The sequence below is a fragment of the Anneissia japonica genome, unplaced genomic scaffold (genome assembly GCF_011630105.1).
Source record: "Anneissia japonica isolate Jap-2015-1 unplaced genomic scaffold, ASM1163010v1 scaffold1537_len634075_cov158, whole genome shotgun sequence".
Classification (NCBI taxonomy): Eukaryota; Metazoa; Echinodermata; class Crinoidea; order Comatulida; family Comatulidae; genus Anneissia; species Anneissia japonica.
This window is the reverse complement of record NW_022723531.1, coordinates 175,229-189,712: the sequence shown is the minus strand read 5'-3', so window position 1 is coordinate 189,712 and position 14,484 is coordinate 175,229. Positions and strand designations below refer to the sequence as shown.

Sequence of the window (14,484 nt, the reverse complement as noted above, 5' to 3'; positions counted from 1 at the left end):
GTACAGAGTTACACAATCGAATGTAAATACTTCATTCTTTTTTTAATTCTTGGATGTGGTTAAGGCCATAACAATTGTTTAGGGGACGAATGGAGGACTGAAACAAGTCTATCTGTCCCAGGTTCACTATGTCATCGCACAACTGAAAGCTTTCAATTGACTCACCCAACGACAACACTCTTGAGAAAGTCTGTAGCTTTCTCCACAACCTCTGACCATACGCTTGATATTGATGACTCATCAAATAGCGTGGCCTCTGGCAGTGATTGTAGCGCTTCGAGGGCATCATGTAGCAGCTCAGAGCACAGGTCAGAGTCTTCACCGGATCGCCAGGCCCGCCGCAAAAATGCAAAAGCAAATGATAAAGCAGTTCTTGCACCCACTCTTGCCAGGGACGTGGTTGCTTTCTCAGCTATCTTCTTAGGGCTAAATGTAGAAGAGAAACATATTTATTTGTAAAACCGAGGGTTCGTATAACTGGGGTACGTAAAAACGAGGTTCTACTGTATTATGCTTGTTATTGTTGACAGCAATATGAGCATATAAAAATAAATTGTGACTAGCAAGGGAGTAAGTTAACTTTTAAATAATTTAAATTAATAAATTTTATATTAAATTTATTTTCCTTACAGTTTGATTAGCTTAGTTGCTGCTGAAGACTGAATGGTGTTCACCGCAATTGTCATCTGCTCAGGGTTGTGTCTTGAGAGGGCTATGAAATACCTCTTGAGCACCATCAAACGCTGGTGAAGGTGGATTGAGGAAATGGTGGTGAGGGCTGCTTGACAAGACAACTGGTGCTGTTCATACAGCAGTGATGATAAACAATCCTTTAGTTGACTTGGTTCTATTAAAATTATATAATAATATGCAAATAAGTGGATTATGTAAGTACAACAATTATTGATTGAGTCGTTTTGGTTATATATCAGATAAACAATTTCAACTGTCTTGATGCTTTGAGACTATATTGTTTAATTTAGGCTTAAGAAGATGAATAGCTAGGGCTTCCTTAAATAGCAAATGAGACCAGATAAGTCGGGCACTCACAGTTTTTTTACAAAGAATGTAACGCAACGACACAAGCACACTGATCGTTTTCAATGACGGCATCTTGTCACCTAGCACTCATAGGGAGCGGAGTTGGATTTGCAGTGAGTGTTCGGCTTAAGGTGGACTATCAATTTTTTTACTGTTGGAATTTTTTAAGCTGAGCATTTGGCTGACAGGTACTGTTCCTGCTTCTGAAGACTGCAGTTTAAACAATGGTCTTCAGCACCACGTTTTAATTGCAGTTTACTTGGCTACTCAAATAACCCTAATAGTTAGAGTTAGGAGGGTTAAGAACAATGTTTGTATCCTAATTTCTAATTTCCAATTAAGGACAAATAAAGAATTATTTGTATCATTATTAAAAATACATATACTGTACAAGCAAATCAAATGACGAATTTTATTCATGTTTACTGGGCCAACAGTTATAGCGATCAAATTTTGGACATTGCAATGGAAACAAACAAAAACCACCAACCTGGTTGGCGCCCCCAAGTCCATGATTCAATGAACGATACAGCCGGTTGTGGAAGCTCGCTCTGTTCCTCCTTTCGCTCCTTCTCCTCCTGATCGAGTTTCTGGCAAGGTACACAATTGCAGCCATTATTTGGCCCACATGACCCATTACAACAGCTGCACGTTAATATACGTAAACCACAGTAATACTTTCCGGTTTCTCCTATTTACAATTAAATAATAAAACATTAGTGAACTAAAAGTAACAACAGTCTCTATCATAAAGGTCAATATCATTATTCAAGGGTTTCCTAGTCACTTAAAAAAGATGCCCTTATTGCGATTCTGTAGGTCAGTCAGTCAGTTAACTAGCGGTAGCCAGTGTGTGCACTGAAATGTGGAGATCTTCATGTAACCTTTGTCCTCAGTTTACTTCTATCCTCTGCTCTTGTATTTAAAATTTTGTGTTGAAATACCAGTTTCAGAGTCACACCATCTGTATGATGAGATGCTTAATCCGTTGGTCTAGTGTGCCATTAATCTATGTGTGCACTAAAGATCACAGTCACTCTTTAGAAAAAGGAGGGAAAATGTCTCCGAAATTTTATTGCCCAATTCACCACCAGAAGGGCAATACAAAAAATAAGTCTTCAGAATTATGTGGGTTATCCCTTTTGTATTTCAATCCACAGAAATCCAATCTTAAAAGAATGGATTGGATATATTCGGTGTAAACACCAAGGATAGCCCACAAAATTCTAGAAGACATATTTCCAGTGGGGTCTTTCTAGTGGTGATTGGGCAGTACACTGGGAGACAATCCCCTACTCTTTTCTGAAGAGTGTACTGCATTCTTTAACGTGCACATGGGGCATAATGCACACAGGACCAACGGCTTAAACGTCTCATCCGAAAGATGGTGCGCTATTGTAACTGGTATTTTAGCCCTCCAGCTGAAAAACATGGAGAGACAGTGATGGGAATTGACCTAGAGATCTCCACGGTTTAGCGCACACATAGTGGCTACCACCAAATCAGCTGACTGAGCTAAGCTGCTCTCTCACCTATGATATCAAGAAAAAAATTAATCAATATATTATCTTTAGTATCCATTATAACTGATTGTACATTACTGAACAATATTTACCACAAGATTTGATAGTGTAATACATTGATATGAGCACATACCTTTTTTGGAAGGTGCTCCAGCTGGATTCAGTATAACCTCTGTGTTATCGGTAATAACCTCACCATCTTTGACCAATTCATTCCACAACCGACTCAAACCATCAATGCAGAATACAAGCTTTAAAAAAATAAGACAATAAAATTTAACTTATTAAAGTCATAAATTTAGTGATGATGAAGAAACTACAGTTGTATCCTTGGAGCTAATATTTGTTGTTCAAACTTTGTCAAATGACAGATAGTATATGAACATAATAAAGTCAAAATTATCAAACATGGATTATTTTTTATTTTCTCCAAATATTAACTTTATAACTTTGTCCAGGTTTTGTTGGAACATGTCACATTATTTGAAAAGCGACCCTTTACTTTTAGGGCCCGAAAGGGTTGGTGAACAGCATTCAAATTATATTTTTAACTCAATTTTGCATCATACTGTTCTGATAATGTATGAAGCAAGTTTAAATGTTCTTTTTAGAGCAAGGGAAGGGAAAAAATCAAATGATACGCAATTAAGCATTATATTGTATTGAACAATGTTGTAAACTTGAAATAAATTAAAAATTACTCGTAAAGGTACAGTATGTGGATGTACCTCATGACAGTTCTACATGTTTTAACTCATTACGCATTCATACAGTAGATAATGTCTAGTTCATTAATATTCTGCCAACAGAGGGGGCTACATTACTTTTCTAGACACATAACCTTTACTGTTTTAGTATTACCTGAATATCTGTTTTCAGCCATTTTGAGTCCAATCGTTGTTGTGTATGCAAGATAGCCTTACTCTGTGTTAAGCCTACACTCATTTTGTCTGTCTTTTGTTCATTGTGGATCCATGTTGAAGTTACTATGGTACCTGAAATCATAGGTAACTGCAGTTAGTACCAAATCAGAAGTCTGACGTTATGTTAACAAAGTACAGTATGATTTAATGATGGTGATCTAAGGCCGGGCAAACACTGCGTCCTACAACGGTTGTTCGACCGTCGCATGCCAAATCCAACTCTGCTCCCTGCGAGAACTAGACGATGCGATGCCACCTGCTGATTGTCGGTGGCAGTCTGAACGGATCGTAAACAAGAACGATCCGTCGCGTTATCACATTGCATTCTTCATAAAATCGTGTTGGTCGACGATTGCCGGCCGTATTGAGTGCTTGGCTTAACAGATAATACTACAGTAACGTTTTCAAAACAGAGTTTATAAACTCTTCGGAGTTGGTAGTTTTGTTGGAGGCGTGGTCAGTTTTTTTATTCCAACACAGGCCTTTTTGTAGAATATACATAAGTATTTGCATTGGTCAGCTTTGTTGAGTTCAACTCCCACCATGCTCAGCGTTTGCAGGGCCGTATCCACAATAATTGTGTTACAGTTGGTTGCGAGTAAAGTGTGTAATAAGGCTGGGAGCCTGGAGGCCAGTCGGGCTATTTTACATTGTAATAGACAAATTTTAATGATGTTCTGTAGTCGTAATCTAATAAAAAAATATTTTTTATAAAAAATATGTCTTAAACTACCATCAGGGCTATGGTGAAGCAAAACAAAACAAACACTTTAAATTAAAAATAGGCAGGTTAATTCAAGAGAAAGATTGTACTCACAGCATTTTTGTTTTTGAGTATTTTGCCTTTTGACATTGACAAATTTTTGGATTATGGCTTATACAAAAATTATTATTAGTGGAGAAGAAATGCAACGTATAAAAGGTGTGATGAAATAAAAAACGGTAGTGGATGGATAAATCTTATTAAAGAGAAGAAAATAATGTAAGCTATCTTTAACCATTCACCTCATAGTTCACAGACAAGTTTTTTTATGAATGATATTGTATATTTTTATGGCGACTCTGTTATTGGTGTTTTTGATACACTGTTAAGTCTTGAATAAATAAATTTTAAAAAAAAGTTATTCCTGGGTTATGTTAAAAGGAAATAACTGTAGGTTGAGTATAAACATACAGTGTATTAGCCTATTTTTCCAATTCAAAACCTAATCAATTAATTTGTTGTTTGTTAAAACGTGGTCAGGTTGAAACCCGCCCAACTGACCATACAGGTTACTACGGCGCTGGCATTTGGCATGTCTTAGATTAGATTGCAGATTTTGTGGCCTTCGCTGATAATTATCAGATTTCTGGAAACTTGTATTGTTTTGTACTTCGTTTCTTTGTATTATGTATTTTGTTTGATGATGATAAAATAAAAGCCAGATCTAGATTATATTCTGAGTGACATTCATTACTGTAAAACCAGGAAATTTCGCATTCAATAAACTTTCGCGAATGGTCCAGAATTTTATGCCGCAAATAATATTCAGGTCACATGTTCTATGTTTCAAAAAAGGTCAGTAGAATACTATCTGATCATTGTGAATCTCGAATCAGTTTCACAAAGGATTTTGGTCATTATAAATCACTAAATTACACCAAAAATTAATTTCAACTTTTTTAAAGATGATAATGAACAATAAACAACAAGAATTGTTGGTATTTCAAGGCCTAACCTCGCCGACGACAATGCAATACAGATCTAGGGCCTAGGCCTATGGGGAATCCCCACAAATTGCAACATTTTCGTGAAAAGTTAACAACTTCAACATTTAAAAAATTGTATTTCAAATTAATTTGTGGATTTTATTAAATGTGTATAAACTTAATAGAATGTATTTCAATTATTTAATAAATATTCTGACCTTAAATTCCGATGTTTTACCATGTTTTTCAAAAATTTTAGTACACATTGTATACAATCAATCAAATGGGTTTTTGTCTAAAAACAATATACTATTTAAAAAACAATATGGTTTTCAAACCAATCATTATGGCTGTGCTTGATTTTGTTAATGGTATATAAGTAATGCGATTGACAAAGGTTTGAACACAATTGGTATATTCATGGATTTAACAAAAGCTTTCGATACAATTGACCATTGTATGTTGTTACATAAACTGTACCATTATGGTTTTAGAGGTGTACCTTACAAATGGTTTTCCAATTACCTCTCCAATAGAAAGCAATTTGTTTATTATAACTCTGTAAAGTCTCCTATTATAAATGTTAGTTGTGGTGTCCCACAAGGTTCGATTTTGGGCCCATTACTCTTTTTTCTTTACATAAATGATATTTGTCATACATCAAAATTGAAACTACAATTTCATTTGCCGATGATACTACCATCTTTTACTCACATGAAAATGTGTATGTATTATGTAATATGGTTAATAACGAGTTAAAAGAAGTCTGTAATTGGTTTAAGGCAAACAAATTGTCATTAAATGCAAAAAAAAAAAACACTTTATGTACCTGGGTACCCGTTTACAGACAAAAAATATCAGCACTAATTGTGATATTTATCTCGATGAGTGCAAATTAAATAGAGTCCATGAAGCTACTTTTTTAGGAATAACTATTGAAAATAATTTGACGTGGAAAAAACACATTTAACATGTTTGTAGATCATGTTCTAGAAATATTGGTGTTCTTAACAAAGTCAAAACATTTTTACCAAAGGCTTCACTCTATCAACTGTACTGCTCATTGGTTCTACCGTATTTAAACTATGGTTTGCTTCTATGGGGAAATGCCAGTAAAGTATAAACAAATTGTTTCTATTACAAAAACGTGCCTTAAGAGACTCAATATCACACAGTTCGTATCTGTCCAACTAAACCATTATTTTATATAATGTTTTGATTGTATTTGTATATAAAAATAGCAACTTCACTTGTATAAATACAAATGAAGTTGCTATTTTTATGTACAAATACAAGTACGACATGTTACCAGCTTCACTTAATAATTTACTACTCATCGTGAAAACTATAACTACAATACCAGAAACAAGGGATTTCTTAATTCCAGTTAAAAGGGTTAAATCTGTCTTGTCTTCAGGTCCAAAAGTATGGAATGATCTGCCAATCAATGCCAAATGTGCTCATACGGTACACATTAGCGCCAAAGCCGTAGATAGAGAGTTTGGCCAACTCTGTTTCACGGAATTCGATATACGCGCGTGTGATTGGGTGGATCGCAATCACATGACTTACACCGGCCAAGTTGTCACCAAAACAAAACATTAAAGCTATACGCCCGCATGCACCTGGGCTGTTTGGTAACGACATGACGTCTACACGCCAAGTTGGCTCTCTCTATCTACGGCTCTGATTAGCTCAGTTCAAAAGGATTCTCAAATGTCTATTTTAATATGCATATTATATTACAAATTCATTACCTGCATTGCTTTCGAAATCTCTTTTTAAGCATTTTTTCGCAAATGTTTGATTTCATGCTTCTATGTTTCCGTCCTGGGTGGGTTTGTGTTTGTGTTTGTTCGTGTTCTAAATTTGCTTAACTATTTTATGTAAAGGTGATACAACATTTTAGACCTAACATAGGTTTTAGGTCTTTCTAGATGGTCTAAAAGTTCGTGCAGGTAGTATGTAACTGCATCTTCTACACCTCTTCCACTCCTATAGGCAAATTGCAGTGGGTCAAATGAAATGTCTTTTTCACTTAAGAGCTTATTCAAAATTATTTTTTCAAAACATTTCATAGCCGTGGATACTGATCTGATCAGGGAGGTTCTAATCATCACTGCATGTGATTGCACATGTGCAACCACTGCGCAGTATATACTAAGAAGTTAAAATAGAAACTAATTTTCGTACTTTGACATACCACGATGTTCAGTCATCATCAATCAATGTGTTTGAATCAATATTAGGCCTACAGGAATAAATATTGTTCATTGTAGGATACTTGAGTACCATGCAAAATTTTGGAATATCGTATGAGTGAGTATATTGTAATGTACGTAAACTTGTGTCTTTTTTAACTGTGTCTGGGATGGCCAGCTAAGTCCTGGTCCTAGCAGCTGAGGTAGGCTGCAGGCTTATGGTGCCCAGCCTAGGCCTAGCTATTGTAGCCTAGACAGTGGCTGTAGGCCTAGAACTCACAATAGGATATCAGCTATTGTATGGTATTCCTCTCATGAATAAAACTTAGGCTTTTTGCGATTCGCAAAAGTTTAATGTCGCGAAAACGGCTGAAATTATCAATTTGTGAAAGTTTCTGGTTTTACAGTATTTCCAATTATAGTCAAAGAACTTAATAACAGAAGAATGAGCTGCTCCACGTATTTGCATTAAAATTAATGGACCATATACTCTCCCGAGAGCGGGGTAAAATCTGACAATTTGACCGAGTGGAGAAACTAAAGGAGACAAACGAACCACAGCAGCACCTTTATTATTGATGTATAGCGCAACCGTGCAGACGGGGTAAAATTGCTTTCTGTGTACCCACAATGCATTTCGAATGGATGTTCCACTACATTGAGAAGCTGCTCTATTATCTGCTATTTATTGTCTTTGTTACAGTAGGCACTTATTGCATCTACCTATGGCTATTACACTATCCTATGTACGAATACTGATTCTGGCAAAAGTTATTGAGGTACTAAAAGATATTAACCGTCCTAATTAATGGTTAATTAATTTACTAAGGAACCATAATTATTGGATGTTAAGTGGATTATAGAAAAGTCAAATTGTCAAAAGAATGTTTAGGCCTACTAGGCCTAGCCAGGCCCAGGCCAAGGTAGCTAGATACAAAACCAATAGAGGGCGCTATAGATCAGCAATACAATAATCGGGATAGAAAATAGTGAAAATAGAATATCCAATGTATTAATTGGTTATTTCGCGGAAGTATACAACAATTTGACCGAATTACTTCCAGATAACACTCCAGAAATGATTTCTGGACCAAGTTATTGGCTTTTCAAGCGTGCGAACCGATTTAGTAGAAGTTTTTTTAGTACAACCAATGTTTCGTCGATTTTCAATAATAAAAGGACACCTCGTTAGTTTTTTGGTTAACATGTTTGCTTTCTTCAGTTTTTAAACTATAAAGATAAGTAAGTTTTAAATATTTATTTGTGAGCATATAAATTGAAATAGATGCCATAAAATTCTATTGTCTTATCACATACCGCAGCTAGGCTCGGCTCGTACGAATAGAGGGCGCCTTCATAAATTTGCGGCGGCTACACGCAGAGTAAACAATGTTATCCCCGCTGGCCACCGTGTTGTCTGAGCCCTGCAATTATGCCTAGAGTTATGCGATTCAATATGATTTCTTATACGTAGAATCTATAAGTTGATAAAAATTATTAAATCTAATATAAATATATATATACTAAAATACTAAATTATAATCGTTAGTAATTGTCAAGTATTATTTTAACATGGCCTAAAATGCTACATAGTTACACTGTAAGGGACACACTTCTTGTATAATAAAAACAATAGGAATTAACTCCAGCAAAAAACATATTTAAAATAGCAATATCTCAGATTTACAAAATTTTGTTTTAAAATGCTTCATTCAGTTATGTCTTTCTATTAAAAATAAATAAAAAAATATTTGGGACATTTCAATTTTTTTTTGTTTCTAGCTAGCCTACCTAGCCTAGCTAGCTAGTAGGTGATGAATATTGTAAGCGTTAAATAACTTGGTAAACAATTTTACTGCCGGATGCGAAACCGTTATTGGTTTACCACGGCGGGTAAACCAAGCTTTCACCACAAAAAGTACAGTAGTGCAGACGCCTAGGCCCTAGTCCGACCTAGCACGCAACGCCTGCCGTACTCTCTAGCTTAGTAGGCTAGGTTAGCTAAGCCCACCAGGCTAGGGGCTAGGCCCTAACTGAATTCATCACAGAGTTTCGCCCTTTACTATTATTAGCAAATGAGAATAAGTCCCTCAGCTGATACATTGTTATGTTATTTAAGAAATAAAAACAATACCTTTTTAAATAAGCCCACTTTTACTTTTGATATTTGTTTCTTTCCATAAAATGACGAAACCAGACTTCCATTCGCAGCTAACACCACTCTAAAAAAAATCCGAAGAAATTGTGGACGTTGAGGGGGTGATATATAATGACAGATTATTGTTGTGTTGATGATGGTTGATGATAATCACCGATCCTATATAAAAGGACCACAATTTTACGAACTCTCATGTTACGTACCCTCTATGAAAAATGTTATGTGTGGTTCTTATTTCCCTCTGTTTAATCGTATGATTTAAGACGGTAGATTTTTTCCACTCATAAAAGTGTGGCGCAATTCACAAACTCACTGCCCTAATCTTTTGTAATGTTATAATTAAGTTTTACTGGCAAAAGAAAAAGAAAAGCTCTTGATAGATTTTAATGGAGATAGAGTACTTAGATTAGAGTGACATGGTTCGAAAACATTTAACATAAGCTAATCAGTAGATAAGATAAATCATTATTATTTATATGAATGTTAGTGTATAATATAAGCTGGCCTGTGATTATTATGAGGTAGGCCCACGTTGAAACTTTTTATGATTACTGTATTCTAAAAACGTAGTGTGGAAATAATTCAAATAAAATCAAATCAAATAACTTATTTTCATACAATTGAAATAATATGCGGTATAAAATACAGTTAAACCATAGAGAAAATAGAACACTATTTTCTCTATGTTTAAACAAATAGATTGATGGAAGAGGCTACAATAAGTTCTACAAGAAAAACTCACAGGGGTTTCGGATGTAGCCACCTGTGACCTTTTACAAAGAAGTTGAAAAAAATAACCGGAACCCTTTAGAACTTATATTTTATCTAAACTATAGGCGCAAAGAAATTATATACCAATAAAAGTAAAAATAATTCCAATCCATGCTCTAATACGGTTTTATAAAATGACCAGACAAATTATATTTGTGACACAAATAATGATTCATGGAAGAGAGAAAAGTTCTCCAGAGCTGTCCAGAGACATGCTACTTAGGTGCATTTAAATAAATGTTAATTGTAATCCGTTAAAACAAATTAAATACGACTTAAAAGAGGCTAGAATACCAGAGCTTCCTAAGGATTCGTCCCCTGAGACTTTCACAGAGGGGAATGACTCGCAGGGGCGGATTTAGTGGGGGGGGGCGGCCCGGTCCCGGCCCTCCCCCCTTTTTTTTGGGAGGTAAAAAAGGGGGAAAAAAGGAAAAAAAGAAAGAAAAAGAAACAAATGATAGCCCACAACGCCTCAAATGTTATTTTCGGGCGTCTAGGACACAAAAATTCCGCGGGGCATGCCCCGGACCCCCTAGGTCATTGTTGTTCTACAGTTCTACATTACGATACGATAATAACATCCTAATGTCCTTATCTGACGATCGACTGTTATTTTTTATAAGCCTATCGATTTGTTTATATCATGCATACACACAAAAATATGAGTTGCTGCATAAACAAATTGTATATGTAAAATTAAAAAATATACAGTATAGTATACAATAATGGAATGTAGAGGGAACACAGTTATAACTGGACTAACTGTAATACTTAGGCATCATTCATCATCTAATTATATTCACGCACTACTAAAGTGACACCAGTTCCGTACGAAGAACTGTAATCTATTTTAATATTCCAATAATACAATGTCGCCCTCTTGAGTTCCAGCGTTGTCATGTTGCTTGCTATTTGTGTTTTGATGTTCAATAAAAGTTCAGTTGAATTTGACGTTGAGTTTAAATGCTTATTTAAATAGATTTGCTTCAAAATTTATTGAATTTTGAAGAACTTAAAAGTAATTAAAAGACACCTCAGGAGTCGGGAAAACTCAATTCCCGCCTTCTAAGAATCAAAATTTTCCCGGGGGAGAACCCCCCCACCCCCTTTCTTTTGGGGATTTATGGATTAATGGAAAAAAATCGTATGCAAATACTCAATTTTTTAATGTATGTATACACACATAAGGCCTATCTACTGTAATAACAGGGATAAATTTACCTGACTGTTTTCAAGAGGGGAAAATCTTGAATTTTGAAGAATTTAAAAGTAATTAAAAGACACCTCAGAAGTCGGGAAAGCTCATTTCCCGCCTTTTACATAACAACATTTTTGACCCCCCACCCCCTTTTCTTTGAAGCTTATCGATTCATTATAAAAAGAATACGTATGCAACTACTATTTTTTTATTTTTATCTAGGCCTATGTACGGTATACCATAGAGAAAATAGAACAGTTCTATTTTCTCTATGGTATACACACATAAGGCCTATTTCCTGTAATAACAATGGGAAAAAATTACCTGACCGTTTTCAAGAGGGGAAACCTTGAATTTTGAAGAACTTAAAAGTAATTAAGACACCTCAGAAGCCTGAAAAACTCATTTCCAGCCATCTAGAATTCAACATTTTTCCGGGGGAGAACCCCGGAACCCCCGCTCCTTTTCTTTGGAGCTTATCGATTCATAACAAAGAATACGTATGCAACAACTAATTTTTTTTTATGTATGTATATACACATAACAGGCCTATTTAGTGTAATACAAATTAGGAAGTTTACCTGACCGTTTTCAAGAGGTGAAAACTTTGAATTTTGAAGAACAAAGTCATTAGAAACCTAGCTCAAAGGTCAAAAAAGGTCATTTCCCGTCATCTAACAATCAAAATTTTCCCGGGAGAGGACCCCCGGATCCCCTTTCCTTTTTGGGAAAAATTGTTGACCCCCCCCCCCACCTATCCTCTAGGTTTTCATATTCATATTCCCATATTCCCATTCATCTTATAAGGATGGGCCTCCCCACTTTGGAAAAAACGTTCCGCCGGCCCTGGCAACTACTCAATTTTGTGCCTGCATATATACTGGTACACATATAATAGGCCTATCTACTATAATAAGAATGAGAAATATTTACCTGACCGTTTTAAGAGGGGAAACCATGAATTTTGAAGATAAAAGTCAGAAATGTCATTTTCCGCAATCTAGAATTCAGAATTTTCCCGGGAAGAACCCGGACGCCCCTTCCTCTATACAGGCCTACACACACGTTTATTTACTAAAAGAATGAGAAAGTTTAACTACCTGACCATTTTCAAGAGGTAGAAAAACTTTCTTAACTTAAAAGTCATTAAAAATTACCTTAATAAAAGACACCTCAATAGTCGGGAAAGATTATTTCCGCCCAATTTAAAATTAACCAGGATTTTCAAACAGTGAGGGACAATATAAGTGTGGATCCATTTAGGGGTCATCCATAATTTTCAACATTTTCAAAAGAGTACAAAACATACTTTTTTCTGTGACCCCCCTCCCTCCTCATGAAAGAGTACGCAAAAAAATGTTGATCTGTATCTTATTGGGATCAGCATTTTATCTTTTTCATGAAAGAGTACTTATGTCTACACTTTACACCCCACCCCCCCCCCCCAAAGTGTATGTTTTGTACTCTTTTGAAAATGTTGATAATTATGGATGACCCCTTACTTTATGCGTAAATTCAAATAATGTGGATAATAACCGTTTTTAAGGAGGGGGAACCTTCGATTTTGAAGAACTTATAAGAAGTCATTAAAAGATACCTCAGAATATCTAAAAACGGGGAAAAAGAGGCGTAATAGTCCCTTTTCCCACAGTTTTTAAATAGGCCCCATAACAATCTGTCGCATCTCATTCACCAAATCCCCTTTTTCGTCAAAAAACTTTTCTGTCGAATGAGTCTGTTCTAGGCCTACAACATATTAAAATATTTTTTCCTCCTAAGTCTGACTTTAAAATACGAAAAATCCGCATTTTTCTTGAGAATGCTTGTTTCTTCAGATGGATGGGCGGCAAAAAGCATACTACCACTACTCGATAATCTCACGAATGATCGCTCCTGTGCACCCGGCCAGTTTCGTAATCTTCGGTATGTCCTCGCAGGGGTGGCGCCAGGATTTGCCTGACAAGGGGGTGGGGGGTGAACCGATTCCTCCTCCGACCCCCCCCCCCTCCGACGAGGGGTCAGCTTTCCCCGACGAAAGCAAAGTGGGCGTGGTCGAGCTTCAATTAAAAGAAGAAAGTGGTCGAGGGGCGAAGCCCCCGAAAATTACGTATTTTATCAATTTTAGAGTCTACTAATAGGCCTATGTAGAAAATGCATAATTTTTTTTCTCCCCGACAAATTGTGCTTTTTCTCCCCGACGAGGGTGGGGGGGGCAGCTCTCCCCGACGGGGTCTGTCCCCCCAATGGCGCCACCCCTGTGTCCTTGCCTATAACTCAACTCCCCGCCTATAATCTTTTTCATTCAATACGCCCATCAAATTTCAAGTTCCCAGAAGAAAACCTCAATTTTCATATATTTCTACTACAAGTAGGCCTACTCCGGGCCCCTTAATCCTTTCTTTTCATAAACGCCCTCAAAAAGTGCAAAAAATATTTTGTTGGCACTAAAACTAATCCTATTTTAAGTACAGTAGGTGAATATTTAGCGAAAGAGCTACAAATTATACCTATATATTTTTTTTTTATGGGCATTATATTTATGCGTGAGAACGGCTGTCCGACGGGTGGGAATATGTCCCCGCTGGCGCCACCACTGCACTGGAAACTAACAAGGAACCAAAGATACTATAAATACTTCTAGTATCTTTGCAAGGAACCAAGGAACCAAGGTTGCCATTTGGCCTTTTTGACGGCTAGATTCCTCAAATCTGGCCGTAAAAAACTTGACTAGGCCGTAGCATTTGAAAAGTCACGGCCAAACTATATTTGGCCGAATTTGGCGGAATTTTTGAAAAGTTTACATTTTTTTTCAATATAGGCCTAATATAACGTAGACTTGTTTTGGATATTTTGTTTTTGTTAGCTTCAATTCTATATTTGATACTAATCTTGTACCTTTGTTTGTACTTGCACTAAACACTTAATCATGTTCCCCGATTCAGCCGATTTGGCGTAAGAGAGTTTATTTAAAAGATAACAG

General features: G+C 36.1%; 1 protein-coding gene across 1 annotated transcript in view; it reads right to left on the bottom strand.

Annotated features, from left to right (window-relative positions):
• Nucleotides 1-9,622, bottom strand: part of LOC117112263 (E3 ubiquitin-protein ligase HERC2-like) — a 61,490-nt gene extending 51,868 nt beyond the window's left edge. The window contains exons 1-6 of the mRNA XM_033255334.1: nt 9,512-9,622; nt 3,426-3,559; nt 2,698-2,815; nt 1,532-1,732; nt 631-847; nt 166-426 (exon numbers count right to left, since the gene is read on the bottom strand). Coding sequence (XP_033111225.1) covers nt 166-426; nt 631-847; nt 1,532-1,732; nt 2,698-2,815; nt 3,426-3,509 — 881 coding nt within the window. The 5' untranslated portion in view covers nt 3,510-3,559; nt 9,512-9,622. The remainder of the gene's footprint in view (nt 1-165; nt 427-630; nt 848-1,531; nt 1,733-2,697; nt 2,816-3,425; nt 3,560-9,511) is intronic.
• Between the last annotated feature and the right edge of the window lie 4,862 nt (nt 9,623-14,484).